The sequence below is a fragment of the Thamnophis sirtalis genome, unplaced genomic scaffold (assembly GCF_051295495.1).
Source record: "Thamnophis sirtalis isolate CommonGarterSnake01/CBP01778 unplaced genomic scaffold, rThaSir2_p1.2 scaffold_8, whole genome shotgun sequence".
In the NCBI taxonomy this organism is placed as follows: Eukaryota; Metazoa; Chordata; class Lepidosauria; order Squamata; family Natricidae; genus Thamnophis; species Thamnophis sirtalis.
The window spans coordinates 44,693,904-44,714,396 of NW_028261388.1; the positions used below are offsets into that span (position 1 = coordinate 44,693,904).

General features: G+C 36.2%; 1 protein-coding gene across 5 annotated transcripts; it reads left to right on the top strand.

The window, feature by feature from the left end:
• The first annotated feature begins 8,341 nt into the window (after positions 1–8,341).
• Positions 8,342–19,127, top strand: RBM11 (RNA binding motif protein 11). Of its 5 annotated transcripts, none has more exons than XM_087721528.1 (6): positions 8,360–8,534; positions 9,868–10,761; positions 12,429–12,514; positions 13,160–13,232; positions 14,796–14,889; positions 15,931–19,127. In XM_087721528.1, exons 2-6 carry the CDS (start codon positions 10,679–10,681, stop codon positions 16,198–16,200), a joined length of 606 nt encoding a protein of 201 aa, XP_087577654.1. In that variant the 5' UTR covers positions 8,360–8,534; positions 9,868–10,678; the 3' UTR covers positions 16,201–19,127. The 5 variants fall into 5 exon arrangements, with proteins under 5 accessions (XP_013908985.2, XP_087577654.1, XP_087577656.1 ...); XM_087721530.1 differs by lacking the exon at positions 8,360–8,534 and adding an exon at positions 8,547–8,815; XM_014053510.2 differs by lacking the exon at positions 9,868–10,761 and having other exon boundaries at positions 8,342–8,534; positions 12,429–12,591.
• Positions 19,128–20,493: the final 1,366 nt, after the last annotated feature.

The following is a 20,493-nucleotide window of genomic DNA, read 5'->3' on the forward strand; positions in this document are numbered from 1 at the left end:
TTGTTGATATGACAGGAGGGAGGAGTGCAGTTTTGCTCATTCCCTAAAAGCTGCATGCCTAGATCTGGCTGAGATCAGTGTGTCAAAAGTCATCCTTTCCAAGTCATTTATTATGAGATCAGTCTGACTAGTATCAAACATTTGGTAATTTAATTTGGTCATTTAAACAAGGAAAAACTGTTATACAGTAGGTGAACGTGAGTGTTTAATCACACAAATATATTCTACATATTTTGAATATGTGCTATTGTATATCATTTGTCCAGACATTATGCTGATATGGCAGGAAACAGAGGGTTCCTTGCTAGAGAATTGTCAGTGTAGATCAGATATTTTCCAGGGAGTCCACAACCTGTGGGCTCAGGGGTTTGCAGCAGGGCCACAGAGATGGCCAGTGAACATGTGCACACGTGCATCCTTACTTGTACGAGCAACAGGTGAGCATGTGCATGTGTGCTCCATTTGCATGAACCAGTCACGCAGAACCATCTCTCCTCCCTGCTGGTTTGCAAAGCCAGAAATATCAGGGAACTCGGTTCTAAAGCTATCAAGACAACTGACAAGCATCTACTGATTTCACAAATACCTTTAGTAAAGGGCAAAATATTTACAGATGTCTGTGTTCAGTTTTTTGCTTTTTAAAGTGTGATACAGCTCTGATTGTAGCTCTCCTTTGTAGTATGTGTGTGTGTGTGTGTGAGTGAGAGAGAGAGGGAGGGAGGGAGGGAGGGAGGGAGAGATTGATTGAAAGATTATCTGGGGTGAAGACTTTTTTGTTTTTTATTACTTTCAAATGAAGAGTACATTTTGGCAAGACAATTTATGTTAAGTAATAATATAAGAAAGCAAATTTTGTCTCAACCAAGACTGAGGAAATGTTAAGTAATTTATCTGCATCTGAATATCTTTGGGGTGATTTTCTGTCAAGCTAGTGACTTTTTTTGCAAACAGACTATTTTTAATCTTTAAAAAAACATTGGGTACTAATGAAAGGCTTGATAAGCTTCATCAGGTTCCTTTGTTAAAATAGCAAGATGACTGGGACAAGAGAGATTGAAAGATTATCTGGGGTGAAGACTTTTTTGTTTTTTATTACTTTCAAATAAAGAGTACATTTTGGCAAGACTGCTTAATATTATCACATCTTATCTTATTATTAGCAAATGAAAAAGAAAGACCAAAATCCAATTCCAGACAGAGTAATCCTTGGAAATGTTTAAATCAGATGAAGTATTTGCTTTCAACTAACTCACTCCAACAAATAATAACAATTTATGTTAAGTAATAACATAAGAAAGCAAATTTTGTCTCAACCAAGACTGAGGAAATGTTAAGTAATTTATCTGAATATCTTTGGGGTGATTTTCTGTCAAGCTAGTGACTTTTTTTTGCAAACAGTATTTTTAATCTTTAAAAAAAACATTGGGTACTAATGAAAGGCTTGATAAGCTTCATCAGGTTCCTTTGTTAAAATAGCAAGGTGACTGGGACAAGAAGGGTTCTAAATCTAAAGCAGCTGCAGAAACTGTAACCCAACCACCAATTAATATAGAATATTCCTTCAATCACTCAGTAGCTGGATTCTCCTTTCAGCTATGGTTTGCAAACATCTCAAATAATGCTTAGTCTGAGAAATTATATAAATTAATACAAATGGTTTTCTTATAAAGTAAACCATCTTCTATTAAACCAGCTGCTTGATATTCAAATTTTGCAGATGTGACGATGACTCATTGATTTCCTTGAATTTTTGAAGAAGACTCATTCTTGAATTTAGAAGAAGACTTCCTTGAATTTAGTGGCTGTATGTTCATCCATTCCATTAGACAAAATCAATAAATTTCAGAACTTATAAATTTTAGCCAAAGTGTTTGTTTTGGGATTTAGTAAAAGATCAGGTTAATTAACCATGAAATAAGGGAAGCTCTTATTACAAAGCATTACAGAAGATCACATTGGAAAGAAAAAGCTTCTAAGTCTATAATATTTTTATTGCTTGAACTATAGTGCAACTTTTTCAATAAAAATAAAATCCTAATGCCAGCTCCTGAAGGATCAAAGTACTGTAATTTTTTTTTTAAATATAGTTTTTATTAAACATTACCTTTAAAAAACAGAAAAACACAATACAGCGACATAAATACAACGACATAAACAAGACAAATCATACATAACAATATAAAGTAAAACATACAGATACAGATACCGTTTTAGACATACAACCCCCCCTCCCCCCCCCACGGTGACAGTCATTCACAGCCCAGTTTTTCTTTCTTTCCTCAATCTCTAAGCCACATCTTCTCATTGCAAGATTCAGGGATCTATTACAAAAGTACTGTAATTTTCTTTACAGCTTAATCTTGATAGTTACATACTGAAGTAATTTTTTTTACAATCATGCCAATGCCCTACCCAAAAGTAGGAAGTAATGAAATACAGCTAGCCCACGACTTACAGCCACAATTGAGCCCAAAATTTCTATTTTAAGACCTTTCTTGACACAATTGTTAAAAGAATCACTGTAGTTGTTAAACTCTGGCTAAGTGAATCTGGATTTCCCATTGACTTTGCTTGTCAGAAGGTTGCAAAAGGAGATCATAATATCCCAGGATACTGCAACCATCATAAATATCAGTCAGTTGCCAAGCATCTGAAGTTTGATTGCATGACTATGGGGATGCTACAATGGTCATAATTGTGAAAACGGGCCATTAGTCATTTTTTTTAGTGCCATTGTAACTTTGAGTGGTTACAAAATGAACTGTTGTAAATCGAGGACTACCTGTACAATATCAAAAATAATACTTTGTTATTTTTCATGCAATGGACTCCAATGTCTTATCAGATGTAATGTTATCCATTCCTAGCCTTTCTTAGATGCAGACTTTATCTTTTGTCATTTAGAATTAAAACAATAAAAGGAAATATAGTAAATTTATATTCAGTGTATCTTTCCACACGATTCAAATGTTATAAACCACCCTTCCACCAGGATCCTACACCCATTCGTACATTGCCTTTTATTCTTTAAACTTCTCACCTTTCAGTCACAACTTTCTTAATCTACGCCTTCAGCTCAACCTTTTCATTGTTCACGCTTATTTGTTCTGCAGTCCTATCCTTCATTCTCTCTTCATGACCCAACATGCTCTCCTTGGGATTTGGGTCTGTTTTTCAATTTATTCCTTCAACCCTAATACATTTTAACTTCTTTTTGTTTAGCATACACAATTCTTAAGTATCACATTTCCACCAATTTGTTTAGTTTTCTTTTTATCCCGACATACCAACTCCAGTTCTGGCATGACAAAGTGGTCTCAGATGATACAATCATTTATTTATTTTTACTCTTGTCTCTTTTCTGCCAAGAGGACTCCCAGTGGTACCTTTGTGTGCAGTTCTAAGCACCATATTTCCAAAAGGCTGATTGGTTAGATCAAATTCAGAGAAAGGTAACAAAGAAGAAATGACAGAGATCTGAGGACATGCCACATGAATGCAGATTGGAAGGTTTTGGAATGTTGAATCTAAAGAGAAAAAAAAACTAAAAGGAGACACAACATTTAAACTGACACAGAAAGCAGAGTTGGAATGGATCCTTTAGGTCATATAGTCCAACCTCTGCTCAAGTAGGAAACCCTATACCATTTCTAACAAATAGCTGTCCAGTCTCTTCTTGAAAGCCTCCAGTGATGAAGCACCCATAACTACTGAAGGCAAGTTGTTCTATTCGTTGATTGTTCTCACTGTCAGAAAATTTCTCCTTCTTTCTAGGTTAAACCTCTCCTTGATCACTTTCCATTCACTGTTCCTTGTCTGGCCTTTGGGTGCTTTGGAAAATAGGTTGTACTCCTCCTCTCTGTGACAGCCCTTCAAAAATTGAAGAAACATGGAGCTTAAAACAGAGAAGGCCAATTGTTTATTTTAAGAACGATCATTGTTCCAAACTGCACAGAAAGTACAATAGTATTACAATAAAAAATTAATTTATAGACAGTTGAATTCCTGGTAAAGAGGGCATAACTGGTGGTCAATTTCACCACAACTTTGTATTTTGTTAGTTGACTGCTGCTCTGACAAGTCCTATAAATACCATATTTTGGGGGATATAAGATGCACCTTTTCCCCCAAAAGAGGGTGAAAATTCTTATACAGGAATGTAGCCCCACCCACCTCCACCAGAGGCCAAAAACACGAGACATGGAGGCAGTGATGGTCTGTGGCAATCCCTGCAGCTTACAACAGCTGATTGGCGGCATTCTGGCACCGATCCAATTGCAATCAGCTGTGCTGAATCAGGCTGCAATAAATGCTGAAGGTGACCTGGCTGGTCAGAGTTTGCAGCAGCAATCACATTCAGAATATCAAAATCAGGTTTTCCAAGATAGCAGTAAATACAAGCAAAACAAGTATTTTCACTTTCAGTTCTCAGCTAAGCAAGGCTCCTTCCTGTCTCCTTGTTACTCACATGGCAAATACTGTTTCAGAGTCCAAATAGACCTCATTGGCTGACTTAATTGCTATGCCTATTGGCTGACCTTGTTGGTTCCACCACAAATGCGCGCACAACAAAAGCGCGCCTGACTAAACCGCGGTGTCTAAAGCGCGGAGACAAAACCGTGCGACAAATGAGCAACGAATTAGCCCTAAAGCGCGCCGACAGAAACGCGCTGTAACGTAACCCTAAACCTAACCCTAAACCTAACCCTAAACCTAACCCTAAACCTAACCCTAAACCTAACCCTAAACCTAACCCTAAACCTAACCCTAAACCTAACCCTAAACCTAACCCTAAACCTAACCCTAAACCTAACCCTAAACCTAACCCTAAACCTAACCATAAACCTAACCATAAATCTTACCTTAAATTAAATCGCGCTTCTGTCGGCACGCTGTTGTCGGCGCGCTGTTGTCGGTGCGCTGTTGTCAGTGCGCTGTTGTCGGCGCACTTTTGACATCGCGGTTTTAGCGCCGCGGTGTTGTCGGCGCGCTTATGACTTTCACGCTTTTGTCGGGTCACGGACCTTGTTAACATGTGTTCCAAGTCAGGAAGCTGGCCAGCTGAATAACATGGATGCTGGTAGGCAGAGGCAGACTTTTTTCTTATTATTATTTTCCTCCCCCAAAACTAAGGTGCATCTTATACTCTGAAAAATACAGTACCTGCCCTTTTTCAATAATTGGTCATAAACAAAAGTGAGAAGTGGTTTTTTAATTAAAAAACTTCAAAGGAACTGCAGCAGATACTTCTGATGGCTCACCATTGTGCATTTTTTTGTGAATGGCACCCTAAAATGTCTTAATAAATTTATTTCATCAAGGGCAGAAAAACCAAATATTTGCCTGGATTTGATTGTAAAAAGAAAAACAAGTTAATACGAGAATCTAATTTGGAAGGCACTTTTGGAATACACACACAGAATACAGACTTTTGTTTAATGTTTCAAAATGAAAACTCTACTTTAAATTTCAGTAATAGGAGGGTCTCCATTGGTTGCAAAATAGATACTGTTCCAACAGCAGCTCTTACAAATTGTCTATATTTTCAATGACATCTGAATGCAATTTGAATGCAGTGTACTCAGATAACTTACTTGATAGCAAAAGGCCTTTCTATAATCCATTACTGTATTTTGTCATTTAAAGAAGGTATTACAGATAGTCCTCAATTTATGACCACAATTGAGCACAAAATTTATGTTGCTAAGTGAGAAATTTGTTAAGTGAGTAACTGCTGTTACTCCCTTTCACAACTTTTCTTAACATATTTGTTAAGTGAATAACTGCTGTTCTTAAATTAGTAACACTGTTGTTAAGTGAATCTGGTTTCCCCATTCACTTTGCTTGTCAGAAGGTCGCAAAAGGCATATGATTCTGGGGATACTGTAACCATCATAAATGTGAGTCAATTGCCAAGTGGCTCAATTCTAATCACATGACCATGGAGATGCTGCAACCGTCATAAGTGTTAAAAATGGTCATAAATCACTTTTCTCAAACTTCAAGCGGTCACTAAATGAATTGTTGTAAGTAGAGGACTACCTGTAGTTACTTGAATTTTTTTTTCTTCAATTCAATTATGTCTGATTCCTACAGATTGCCTGAACAAAACTTTGCAGTTCTATTTATTTGTTTACAAGGTTTTCAGAAGTCATTTGCTATTGTCTCCTTCTTAGGGCTGAGATAAAGTGAATAGTCCAAGGTTAGCCCAAGCTTTGTGCTTAAGGTGGGACTAAAACTCATTTGTCTCTGGGTTTCTAACCTAATGCCTTAATGATTACACCAAATTGGCTTTCATTTGGTATGTTTGAATATATACTATTGTGATGATAGGTTACATATGTAAAATAAACTCCAATACACGTAGTCCTTGACTTACAACCACAATTGGGATAGGAATCTCTGTTAACTTGTTGCACATGAGATAAGTTGGATCAAATTTTATAATATTTTCATAGTAGTCACCACAGTTGTTAAGCAAACCATATGGTTATGTGAATTTAGCTTCCCCAATAGCAGTGACGTGCGGTGAGGGATACCGTTGGTGAGGCAAGAGCGTGGCAGCGGCGAGAAGCAACGTCCCTGCCGCTGTGTCCGACAGGCGTCTCTCGTTTATGATGGACATAAACGCGAGATGCCTGTCGGACACAGAGGCGGGGGTGTTGCTTCTCGCCGCTGCCGCGCTCTGCCGTCTTGCCCCCCGCCTTGCCCCCCACCTCGCCCCCCGCCTCCTCTGTCCCCGCTGACATTCTTGGGAGCAGGTCGGGTGGCTGGCTGGCTGGGAGGAGAAGAGCGGTGAGTCTTTGTGCCGGCTGGCCGGCCAGGCAGGGAGCAGGTCGGGTGGGGGTGGGTGGCTGGCTGGCTGGCTGGGAGAAGAGCGGTGAGTCTTTGTGCCGGCTGGCCGGCCAGGCAGGGAGCAGGTCGGGTGGGGGTGAGTGGCTGGCTGGCTGGCTGGGAGAAGAGCGGTGAGTCCCTCCCCAGCCAGCCACAAGGGCTCACCACTCTCCTCCTCCTCCTCCTCCTTGTCCCCCCTGCTCAGTGCTGGGCTGGCTGCAGAAGAAATGGCGGCTGGTGAAAGAAAAACCTCTCCAGAATCACCCTTGCACTTGCGCAGTCGCTCAAGTGCAAGACATGATTCGCTGCTCCCAGATCAGGAGGCGGGAGAATCAGTGCCTCTTTTGCATATTAAATCTTTTGCTTTTTAACTCCGCCTTAACTTTTAAAAGGCGAAAAATTCCTAAGCAAAAGAGGCCCCGAGTTCTCTGGCCTCCTCCTAGTTAACACTGAGAGCAGACACCAAGCCACTGTGACTTGAAATCTGGTAACAACTATCCTGGCTTTAATTCATTAAAAAAAATATTTAAAGCTCTTTCCTTTCTCTCAGGAGACTGGGGAGGCTCTGCCTCCCTTGCCTCTAGTGACTGCACATCCCTGCCCAATAGGTATTTTTGTGGTTATGTGACCACAGGATGCTGCAACCAGTCATAAATATGTCTAAGGCTGTCTTAACTTTGAAATACAAGTAAACAAATGATCATGATTCAAGAACTACCTATACTGTAACATAGTGCTAGAATAAATAGATCTGCTTCAGAAAATGTTAAGGCCAGTCACATCTCTACCCAAACCATCTTGCAGAGTTGTGTGGAAAATAGGAAGCAGAGTTTTGGTTATATTGGCTGCCTTGAGTTATACATAAAAAGGCAGAATAAATATCTAGCAACAATGTAACATCATATTACACCAAAAAACAGTGGAGAAACTAATCTAAAACACAAAGAGTAAATTTCTCGTAAAAGTCTTGTCCAAGTATATATACATATAAATCTCACTAATAAATAACAACATCAGAGAATTCAATTTCAGTTATTTTATGGGAAAAAGATGTGGGAACATTATGTAGCTGCCTTGAATTGTTCAAAATAAAGATCAAACGTGGACAGTAGATTCACTGCGTTATTAAGATTTGCCACATGATGGCAGCCCATGTTTGGGAATGGACCATTCTCCATTTCCGCCCACCCACCCATCCAAATTCAGAAATCTATGCCACTGAGTTAAGAGAGTTACTAGGATATCGAAGAATAGGAAGTTCGTGCAGCAGGATGTCGGCCTTTATAGCAATTCGTGTGTGTGTGGGGGGGTGTAACTTTGCCCTTTACATGTGAGAAAGATACACACACAAATTTGGTTCTTAACATCGGAGAAAGTAGTTTTAATCACTACTCTTCCGCCCTCCCTCAGATAAGAAGCATCGCGCCTGCAAGTGCCGCAAAGCGTAGCAGCAGCCCAGAAAGCTTTTTACCGCACAGTCGCGCGGCCCTTCTGCTTTACGGCCTCGGGTGCGCTCTCGCCGAGGCCCCGCCCCTTTCGCCGGCTTCCCGTTCCTAAGCCAGAACTCTCGACTGCCGAGGTTCGTCGTCTTCACCATCATGACAACCCAGAATAGGACAGACGAGCCCGACCGGACCCTTTTCGTGGGCAATTTGGAGAATCGCGTGAAGGAGGAGATTCTCTATGAGCTTTTCTTGCAGGTGCAAGAGCGGGTGAGGCGGGTCCATGTGGGAGGTGGGCGTGTTAGGTGGGAGGTGGGCGTGGCTAGCGATGTAGCCGAGGCCGGGAAGCACGTGTTCGTGTTGCGAGTCCTGTACGCGGTGGTGTCAAGGAGAGATGGAATTTCACCGCCCATGCGACGGGGATGTTGGGGCGGAAAGATGCCGTCTCACGACCCCCCCCCCCGTTTAATTTAATAGCAAAATACTTTTTTTTAAAAAAAATGTACGACATAAACAATTCCACAAAACCGCCCGTCACTGTAAGTTAGTAAGCTTGAAGGTGTCACAGGGCTCTGTTTTTACTGCAGCTGAATGTTGTCAGAAGATACCGAGGCATGTCTTCTGCAGTAGTTGACGGGGTCGCTATATAATAAATGCTCCATTTCTGAAATACAGTACTGGAAAAAAAAACTTTAAATTGCTTCAAGGTTTATTTTATCTACCCATTCTATGTTAAATATTTATGATGACTTATAATTAAGACAAGTTATGTAAGAGATATAAATTAATGCACACGACATAGAAGTTAATCTTACAGAATACAGAATGTCAGGTAATTCCTAGCAACAAAATTGTTTGGAAAATCAAGTAAAACTGAAAGGACCTGACCTTTTTTATTATTATCAGTTAATCTGATAAGCTCTCCAGCCTTTACTCTTGCCTGTTAGGAGGAATATACATTTATAAGCCTCATAGTTACTCATAATTTATTCCCTGTAAATTATCCCATCCTTAACAATATATTCAGAATTAAATGAAGGGGAGGATATTACTTTTTGTAACTATCTCTGTTTAGCTTTTTGAATTTTATTTGAGTTCCTGTAATTGTCTTCTGTGTTAGTCTCTGGGCTGTTACCAGAAAGATATCTTAAGCATGTAATGGCCTCTGCTGTCCTTTCTTATTTGGTTTGGCTACTTTCTTATAAATATAAAAATATTAAGAACTTCAGTAGTAAAGGGCAAATAAAAAATACTGAGCTTTGGAGTTGTGAGTTCAATTCCTTTGTAAGTGATACATTGAAATTGATTTGGGTATATTAATCAGACTTGAACATAATTTAAAATTTATTTCTGCAATTTAATTTGATAAACAGTTTCTTAAATAGGTATACTATAAAAAGTGTTCATTTTTCCATATAGTTTTTTCTGACAATTTAAATATTTAATTCTTGACTTATTCGGCCCATACACTTTTTATATTTTATTTTTGGGTGAAGAAAAATAATTTTAAAATGGGTTATTTGTATTTTAAAACCCTACCTGTGTGAGTAGGTTGCTTCAGCAGGTTTTTTATTTATTTTTTTATAAACAGGAGGAATCTACATGTTTAAAAGAAAAAGCCTCAGAATGTTTGATTGTCTACTTCCTACCTTTGAAGAAGTTCATCATCTTCAATAGGCAATCCAAAGTAGAAGAGTGGAAATGTGGTTTTTTTTCTTTAAAAAATTCTCTCTCCTAAAAGTGGGGATTAAACAAGCTGAACTTTGCTTGGAAATGTTGATTGTGTGAAAAATATTATTTTTTAAAAACAAATAAATCAAATTTAAGAAATTAATAGACCTCAAATGTAGAATCTATAGATCTAAATAACACTGAGATGAACCTTGCTGTAATAACTTCATAATTTAAGAAAATAATAACCTGGCCAAGAGGTTAAGGCAATAGACTGCTAATCTATTATGTTCTGCATGTGTGGATCAAATCTAACCTTAGTCAACAAATCCTGAGAGCCAGTTAGTCTAGTGCACTGGTGTCAAACTCATGGCGTAATGTTGTCATCATATGCCGTTTTGTGACTTTTCCCCCTTCATAGAGTTGGGGTGGCCGTGGCTTGTATGTGACACATCCGTTCCACAGGCTGCCAGTTTGACACCCCTAGTCTAGTGGCTTAGACAGCAGATCAGAAACCAGGATACTGAGTTCTAGCCCACTTTTATCATGAAAGTAGTCTGAGTTATTTGGAACCAGACACTCTCTTCCAGCCCAGCTTACCTCACAGAGCATTTGTGGGAAAAATAGGAGGAGGAAGGAATGTATGTTCGCCATCTTCAGTTATTTATAAAAATAAATAAAATTGAAGCCAATACCTTTTTTGAATGTTTTAACAATTAGATCTTAAGATAATGGAATTAAAAATGAACTATAAGTTGTTATTCTTCTCCAGAAACTCAAATGAGTACAAATGGGATTTTGACCTTTTACTGGAGTAAGTACTTTCTACTGGAAATATTAAAGAGACTGAATTATCCTCACCTTTATTGATTTATCATATCCTATTTATTTTACATGTGGTATTAGCTAAACTAGTGAAATTTATATTTGTTGATATGCATTTATATTTATTTCCCAGATGATGTAGCACGCTCAATTCTACTTATTAATAAATACTTGTTCTGGTGAATAATTTTGAATAATTTAAAATAATGTTAATTGGAAAATATTAGGTTTCTATTATCTGGTCTAAATCTGAATTATCTCTTTAGCAGTATCTAAGTTTTTTTAAAATAACATCGATTTTCAAAAGTACATAATTGAAAGATAAATACATTTAAGTGAAGGTAAAGAAATTGTGATGGGTCGGACACGACTTCACAATTAACAACAACAAAAACAAGCCGTTGATAGTGCCTAAAGGCAATCATTTAACTTTGGCTGAAAATAATTGAATATTTATCTCTGTGATTAAATAACATGCAATATTTGGATAGATAAGCCTCATTTAATTTGAAATATTCATAATTGTGTCCCTTTATTTACAGTTGAACATTAAAGTTGAACATTCTTGCAATGTTTTATTTTTTTCTTTCTGCATATAAAATATGAAATATATATATATAGCTGTAACACTGAGCATAAAGATTGAGTATTTTGTCAGCAGTGATTACTATAAAATGATATTTCTCTTTTTCCAGTCACAAACTATTTCTACTTTCATTGTAATATTAGTGAGAATCAGATTTGGAATTAATTTCACAAAGTAGGCACTTAATATGCCTTTAGCTTTTGACAGCTCAGAAGCTACTATTTTAGCTTTTCTATAAACTTTAACAAGTTTTACTTAATGTACTCCAATGTCCATAAGATTTACCTACTGTTAAATTTAAGTTTCCAAGAAAAAGGAAAATTTAGTTCAACAACAACAACAAAGAAGGAATAATATATTCTATAGGTATACAACTGATTCCAGTTAAATGCTCCTGTTTTCTTTTTCTTTCTTCATACATCGTGCCAGTTTACATGTTTTCAACTGTTTCTGCAACTTCCTAAGAATTTCCTAAGAACAGACTGGTGAATACCACAAAAGACATGACTGGGTATAGTAGTAAATACTCTCATAAGCATTTGCTTATAAGAATGAGTCATTGGAAATATTTTTAGCAATAGAAAAATAATGATCAAATCTTTCTCAGCTCTATATGCACCAACACTAATTGTCAGTTGTTCTCTCCACAATGCTTGTTGCCATCATTTCTCATTGTACTGGACAATGAGAAATGATTCTCATTCTACGGATTAGATACAGCCTTAGTATCTGAGGGTAATATGCTAATTAGATTATGAAAATAGTAGTTTTTATTAGACTATTTGTCTACGGAACCTAAATTTACAAGATTATCATAATGTTGAAACTTTCTACTTTAACTGCTTTGATACTTCATCAGGTCCATGTAAATTATGTCCATAACAGAATAAAACAAGACATATGTAAGTAAGCTGTGAACATACAAGGAAAGTTACAATGCACTGCCTCTCTGCACAAAAGAAAAATGGATACATTGATAGAATAGGGTCCATCAAGATTTTGAATGAGTAAGTAACAATTTTGTTTCATATAACAGAATGATAAGAAAATAAAATTTAAGTTTCTTGCAGGCTGGACCGGTATCCAAAGTCACCATATGCAAGGACAAAGATGGAAACCCCAAGAGTTTTGGATTTGTCTGCTTTAAACACACAGAGTCAGTGCCTTATGCTATGGCTTTGCTGAATGGGATTCGTTTATATGGAAGACCAATTAAAGTTCAATATCGGTTTGGTAGGTTTAGTTACCTGCCAATAATGTTTCATAAAAACTCAGAGATCTCTGGAATGCAAATGTTGTCAAAATCCTGACATGTGAAATGTATCAAACAAAATTCTGCTATGACAACGTATATTTTTCTGAACTTTGGGGTCCATTTACTGAATTATTTTTTTAAAAAAAATATAAAACTGATATATTACATTTCTGGTCTTTAATAATCATTCCCTTTCAAGAAGCCCCTATCATTTATGAAATTAATTTTGCATTCATTGCATTGTGACTTTTTAAAAATGTTCAAAGGCATGCCAAAATAGATATTTTCCCATTAATCCTTGAATATCCCTACTCTACCCATCAATACACATTTTTAATTAAAAGATTACAATTTAAGTGTAATTACAACAGTTGTGAAAATTTATATATTTTGGACTGTTTATGTTCTTTTAGTGAGCATGAAAAGAAACAATGTTGGTATAATTCTGAGATTTGTTTCTGAGATTTGTTTCTATGCATTTTTAGACATATGTACACAAATGCAGTGATATTTATAATCCTAAAATATTTAGCATTTCATTTATAGGAAGTACTCACTCCCTAGAGTTAAGCAGTCCTTCCCAGAATATGGATGAGGATGTACAAGCATCAACCTACAGGTAATGTGCATTCAGTTGTCTCCATTGTTGTGGGGTAGGGGTGGGGACAGAAACTGGGGGAAGAAAAAAAAAATCACCCTCATCATAGCACAAGCCTAGGTACTTTCGTGACACTGCACATCAGAAACCTTGTAGTGCAACACAGTAATACTACTTTGATCATCTTGTAGACCACTATATGGCTCAGAGGTTGCATGTGCATCACTATACACCATATCCAAAGTATTTGTAAAGCCATAAACTCTATTTAATGCTATGGAGATGTAGCTTTTTCATAAGTATATACAGGTGAAACTCGAAAAATTAGAATATTGTGCAATAGTTCATTTATTTCAGTAATGCAACTTAAAAGGTGAAACTAATATATGAGATAAGACTCATTACATGCAAAGCAAGATAGTTCAAGCCGTGATTTGTCATAATTTGAAGATTATGGCTTACAGCTCATGAAAACCCCAAACCACAATCTCAGAAAATTTGAATATTACATGGAATCAATAAAACAAGGATTGTACATAGAACAATATCGGACCTGAAAAGTATAAGCATGCATATGTACTCAGTACTTGGTTTGGGCCCCTTTTGCAGCAATTACTGCCTCAATGCAGCGTGGCATGGAAGCTATCAGTGTGTGGCACTGCTGAGGTATTATGGAAGACCAGGATGCTTTAAGAGTGGCCTTCAGCTCTTCTGCATTGTTCGGTCTCATGTCTCTCATCTTTCTCTTGGCAATGCCCCATAGATTCTCTATGGGGTTCAAGTCAGGCGAGTTTGCTGGCCAATCAAGCACAGTAATCCCACGGTCATTGAACCAGGTTTTGGTGCTTTTGGCAGTGTGGACAGGTGCCACGTCCTGCTGGAAAATGAAGTCAGCATCGCCATAAAGCTCGTCTGCGGAAGGAAGCATTTAGTGCTCCAAAATATTCTGGTAGATGGCTGCGTTGACCCTGGACTTAATGAAGCACAGTAGATCAACACTAGCAGATGACATGGCTCCCCAAATCAACACAGACTGTGGAAACTTCACACTGGACTTCAAGCATCTTGCAGTGTGAGCCTCTCCATTCTTCCTCCATACTCTGGGTCCTTGGTTTCCAAATGAGATGCAAAAGTTGCTCTCATCATAAAAGAGGACTTTGGGCCACTGAGCAACAGGACTTTGGACCACTGTGCTTCATTAAGTCCAGGGTCAACGCAGCCATTTACCAGGAGATTTTGGAGCATTTCATGCTTCCTTCTGGTACGGTTGGAATGGACCCAGCGTCGTCCACATGGATGCGTACAGAGCGGTCATGCATCTTCCTGTCCAGCGACACCTCCGCGAGCCTCCGCAATGCTCAAGCTGCTCAGCAGAGCATTGTGCAGGCGCTGCACATGCCATGCGTGTGCGCAAAAGCACCAAAGACTTTAAGGACAGGTGAGCTTGGGCAGGCGGGTGGGCCTTCCAGAGCACCGTACCGAAACGGTACCCACCATTGAATCTATTGGTAAGAATTGAAATAGATTCTCTAATGTTAATATATAAATGATTTTTTGAGACTTTATCCATCCTTTTTTAAATAGGTATGCAGACTCTTATTGTGATATTCCATTACCCGTTAGTCCTTATCAGGTGAATAATAATCCACATCAGATTTATTCTGCCATTCAGAGCATGGTAAGTTTAGCATAATGATAGTAAAACTATCCCAATAAGATGTCGTGTGTATGCTGATTCTTGTATTATATACTGCAAGAAACAATTATTAAGAAAGCCAAGATATGGTTGCTTTTCAGCTTCTGGGTGCATCTTTTTATTGTCTAATTTTATTACCAATTTTCAGGTGAAATGTACTTTATAATTAGCAGTTAGCCTTATTACCCATTTTATCTATATATACTGTAACTATAAAGGGAGAAATTGACTGGATCCTTCAGCAGTGCTTGTTCTGTATAGCTTTATTATTACTAATATGCCTCGCCTTGTTAGAGATGTCATGTGACCTCACAATTGCATGAAATAATATGGAATGTGGCAGAGTATTTGGAAGCTATAGCTAGTCTAGAAGGCAGTGTCGCAAGACAGTTTTTGTCATCTCTCAATATGTTCGTATAATATCACTGTTCTGAACTGTACTGATTTCCAGTAGGCTTCCAAATCAAATTCAAGGTCCTGATTACCATTTATAGAATATTACATGGCATAGGTCTAGCACGGAGGACATTCTCTGAGTCTGTTACGCTGAATTATGTCTTCTCTGTATCTGCACCTGCCCTGTGGTCTTGACCCCATTAGTATTTCTGAAGACTAGGAGGCTCCTCCAGACCTTTGAGCCAGGCAGTTAGACGAGCTTTGTGGAGATGCACTATTATGATGGCCATTGTTGTAACATGGACAGCTCTGTGAATCATATAAACAATAATATGTGATACCCCATCGAACGTCCAATTGATAATTTTACAACAATGATAATTTTACAACAATGATGTAAACAAAAAGGCAGAGTTGCACAAACAGCTTATGCAACTTTACTCATCATGCTTAATATTTGAAGGTATTGCATGTTACTATTTTAAAAATCTTTTTTATATCATTATGTCATCAAGTATATAATTTGAAATGATTTTTAAGTAACCCACGGTCTTTTTTCATACAATAAATAATGAAGATAGAGATGATTTGTTTTCAAATATTTTAAAATTATCTTCTTTTTTCTAGATGACATGTTTGACACAACAATATGTTCCATACAGTCCAATGGGACAGCCATTTCTTTACCCACAGATGACATCGCAACAATTTCCAAGTATTCCAGTATCATCCTACATGAACACTGGGCAAAATTCTTCTGAAAGTGTCTACTCAGAGGCAAAAACCCACAGTCAATATCTTATTACAAAAAATACTCCCAAACGGAAAAGAACTCTGGAAGTTGGGGAGAACAATAGTAGCAAAAAAAATAATAGGAAAAAATTCAGGAAAAAATGAGTAAAAATGTAAAGGGATAAGTTATTAAACACTATAGGATTCTATTTATTTATAAATAATTCTATTGTTAAATAAAAGGATATGATCCTGATATTTATAAAAGAAATATCAAACAAACACATACACACACACAAATGGAATCTAATTATGTTCTCTGGAAAACATGAAAATTAAATAAAGTTTATTGAAAAACATCTCATTTTACTTGAAAGGAAGTGTGTGATGTGTGTGTTGTTCTGACAACTATGTTCAAACTAAGATTTCTGAATTACAAACATAGTAAAAATATTGAATTTTTATATTATTCACAATGTGATGCATAAAGTTTGTGGTTAAAGTCTATTTTTGTGGGAAAATATAAGATTCATATGTTGCCATTGTCAATGCGAAATTGATGAAAACTCATTTAGCTAGAAAAAAAGTACTAAAAACAAGATTGGAAGATTGCTGATTTGCTTTATATTTCTTTTCGAACATATCAGGCATGGACTATACATGTTGCAAAGCAAATCTAAAGCAATATAAATGTCAACAGTGCATATTTGTGAATTATATTTTGCTCTTTTCTAAAGTTCATGAAAACATCTGGAAACTCGGGAAGGGGGTTGCTTTCCGTTTCTTTACATTCATACAAATTATTTGTTCTCAACAGGTCCTGAATATTTTCTATAATCAGTGGTCATAATTTAAAGGGTAATCCATATGTAGACACTATCTCCCCCTGCCCATCTTTTAATTAAATCGCTGTACTTTTATTATTGTTTGTTACATTTAAATTTTTAATAATTTTATATTTTTACTGTTGTAAACTACAGAGAAAAGCAAGATGGGCAGAAAATAAATGTAACACTAAACAAACAAATCTTTTTAATCTTTTAAAAAATATTTAAAAAAAGTTAAAATACAAAACTCCAAAAAAATTAAAAAGAAAAAAACAAAACAACATAAGAAAGTGCATTGAAAGAAGAAAAATTCAACACATCCACATATCGTCCTCCCTAGTTGAATACTGATTAAGACATTTCTACTAAATTTTCAGCTAAAGATAGCATGCCACCAAAAGATCTTTTCTCAAATTTCAGCTAGCTTTCTGTAATCTGAAACATTGCTTCTATGTGAAGTTTAGCATGAAGTTTAGTGTTAAAGAACAGTGATACAGAAGGAAACAATGTATTTTGTGGATATTTTGATTCAAGAGTGAAAGAAAAAAATAACCTCTCAAGTATTTTGCAAATTAAAAAAGGGAAAACCCCTATGGTTAGAGTCCATTAGTGTAAATGAAATAAGTGTTCACATTCAAATCCAGGGAGCAGCACTGCCAAGAAAATCAACGTAGGCAGCAAAATCAGCAGATCATCAGCAAGAGAGAAAAATTCTCTTACCACTCAGCAGCCATCTTGGGTAGAAGTCATAAATGTGCTTTTATGAATCTGTAATAATTGGTCAAAGCTATCACTTATGAACTGTTTTCTTAACTGAGTTGGTTTACAAATTGCCAATGAATAAATAGCCATTGAAAAAATTTATTATGCATATATGCACAGATTATTCCATGATTTTCAACCTTTTTTATAAAGTTATGCTATTGGAGTGTAGCTTAGTACAGAGACAATGTCTGTACTGTCTTAGTTCAGTACAAATGCACATTTATTTATTTATATCATTTATATATAGCAAGTACAGTGCTATTTATTTTTATTTATAGCTGTTTGTAATAAGGGTCTTGTGTATGCCATAACTATAAACTACTAAAAATACTGGTTTTATATCTCAGTACTAACTGAAATCTTACCAAATTATTTCTATTGCTAGGCAGCCCTTTTCAACTAGACTGAAAGACAATGTATTTTCATTTAAAATATCTGACTCTTAAGTAGCAGCAAGAAATTCAATGTTATTTCCTCACAGACCTGCTGACTTTCTTAAGTATGTGTTACAAACAACTCAATTATGTCTGTCATCAAAAATACCTCATCAACAAGGATTGGTGTCTCATATGATAATTAGTCTTTCTACATACCAATTCTTTTACATTCCATTCTCTGAAATTAACCTAGAGATAACTGAATGGGTTCTTAGCTATCTTGGAAGTAGCAAAGTTCTAATTAAATATAAAAGCATAAATATTCTGCCATTTAAGATGAGAAACTACTTGGAATCCTCTGATTTTTTCTTCAAACTGTCTCATTTGTTTTTTGTTTATCACCTGAACATTAAGCCACTCTTGCAAAACTGCATTGTAGGCATGCTTCCAAGACCAGTGAAGATTCCAAAATACAATCAACTTCAGCTCCCGTAAGATAGCTTTGAGCAAAGACAAGACTCAACAAATATTAACATCATGCCAAAAGTTCTTTCAGGAAAAAACTATGGTAAATAATTCCTTTATTCAATAACCAAGGAAGTAACAAAATATAAACATCAGAGGATTTAAAACGTGTTCTATCTACATTATGATGCTTTGTTACCCAAATTGGTTCTTTCCCTAAGGTACATGTCTCTGAGAGGCTAGGCCATGATATAGCAAAATGCCATAAATACTATAAAGTATTTATTGTGGTAATACAAAAAGAACATTTTATAAATGCAGTCTCTTTATTAAAGTTATAATTTGCCATGCAGAAAAATTGTTTCATTCATTTATGTCACAGTCCAGAAGGAAATATAGTACAAAAAATAGCAAGATACATATTGATCAAACCAAGAGTTAGGCTTCAAATGAAAGCATGAAAATGAATACCAGTCTTTTATTAATACATATATTATTTAATTGTATGGAAAGTAGTGAGAGCAATTTCAGTACATATTATTTTTAACAGAAAGGCAAATGGCTTCAAAAAGAAAATCATTAATATTGTTAGCGTTTGTTGTAAAAAAAAAAAAGCTCATGAGCTGTGTGATATTATAACAATGTCCAAAGTACTTATATTTTTGCATAAAAATTCTAATCTCTCAAATGATTTTTATAGCTCATGCATTACTACATCAACATAGTAGCTCTTAGCTCTGACTATGAACACCTGCTCCAGGAATCTAATAGTGAAAGAAATACTTTGCATACTTTGGTATGATATACAAGAAAGTATAATTGCATCTGTGTGCAATGCTCTATCAGATTGCACAGATGCAATTCTAAATTAGGCAAACTAGAAATAATTTATACTTATTTGCTGAAGAGGTTTCAGGGGTTTTTCTCCCTATATTGTTGTTATAAAGCAAAAGTTTTAGCTTAACTTCAGGTATATTTATTCTTTTAAATATATTTTTACAACTAAATTTCATAAACTTTTATTCTATAGAGTTTATTTTCTTTCATACAATAATTACTGTTCTTAGCACACATTCAAATTTTAAAGAAGGATCAAAATGCTGCCTTGGCAATTGTTTTTTGTTTTTTTTTTGGTAAAGTGTTATCCTGACCACAGCAATATAGGGAAGAATTGCTACTGGTTTAGAAACAACAGGATGTGGTCTTGTGTTCATAGGACTATGAAAGGATAGTACTGTGTATGTTCTCTTCTTATTGGGGGGAGGGGGAGGGAAGCAATTCAGAACTTTATTATTTATACATGTTTAAATCTCCACTTCAGGAAGTTACAATTTTCTCCAATACCCTCAAAGAATGTCGAACATAGCTTGTTTAATTTGACTTTCTTCCTGTTGCTTAGCTCTTAAATTCCTTCTGAAATAACTGAGTTAATATGCTAAATATTGCACATTCTGCAAGATAATTTAGAATCATGAAGAGTATTTTTTATGAAACTGATGATATCCATTAACCTAGAACTCAAGACTTAAATCACAAACTGCCTTTGAAAGACTGTTCCATTTGAAAAAGAATGTTTCACCAAATAGGAAATTGATGAGTTTAAAGCAATCTAAAACCAACTACCCAAACCACTAGTACTGGTAACACATTTGCTGCTCTTGTTGATATTGAAATACTGTAATTGGCAATGCCTACATAAAGACTATGAAACAGTTCCTAAAATACCTTTATCCAGACGGGATAGATTCTCATTATCCTTGAAGACTATGTTTTTTCCCCCAAGAATCAGAAAATTACTTCTTGCAATGAACACCAGCAAAATCCTCTGAACTGTAACAAATTTTGCTGTTCAAAATACTCAAATGGTGCCAACTGAAAGTCATTGATTGATAAATGTAAAAAATAACTTCCTCGGTTACATTGATGCAGTGGTGTATTAACCATTAAGCAGTCTAAGCACATGTTTAGGGCACCAGGTCCAAGGGAACACCACAAAGTTGAGAAAAAAAAACCAATGAAGAATT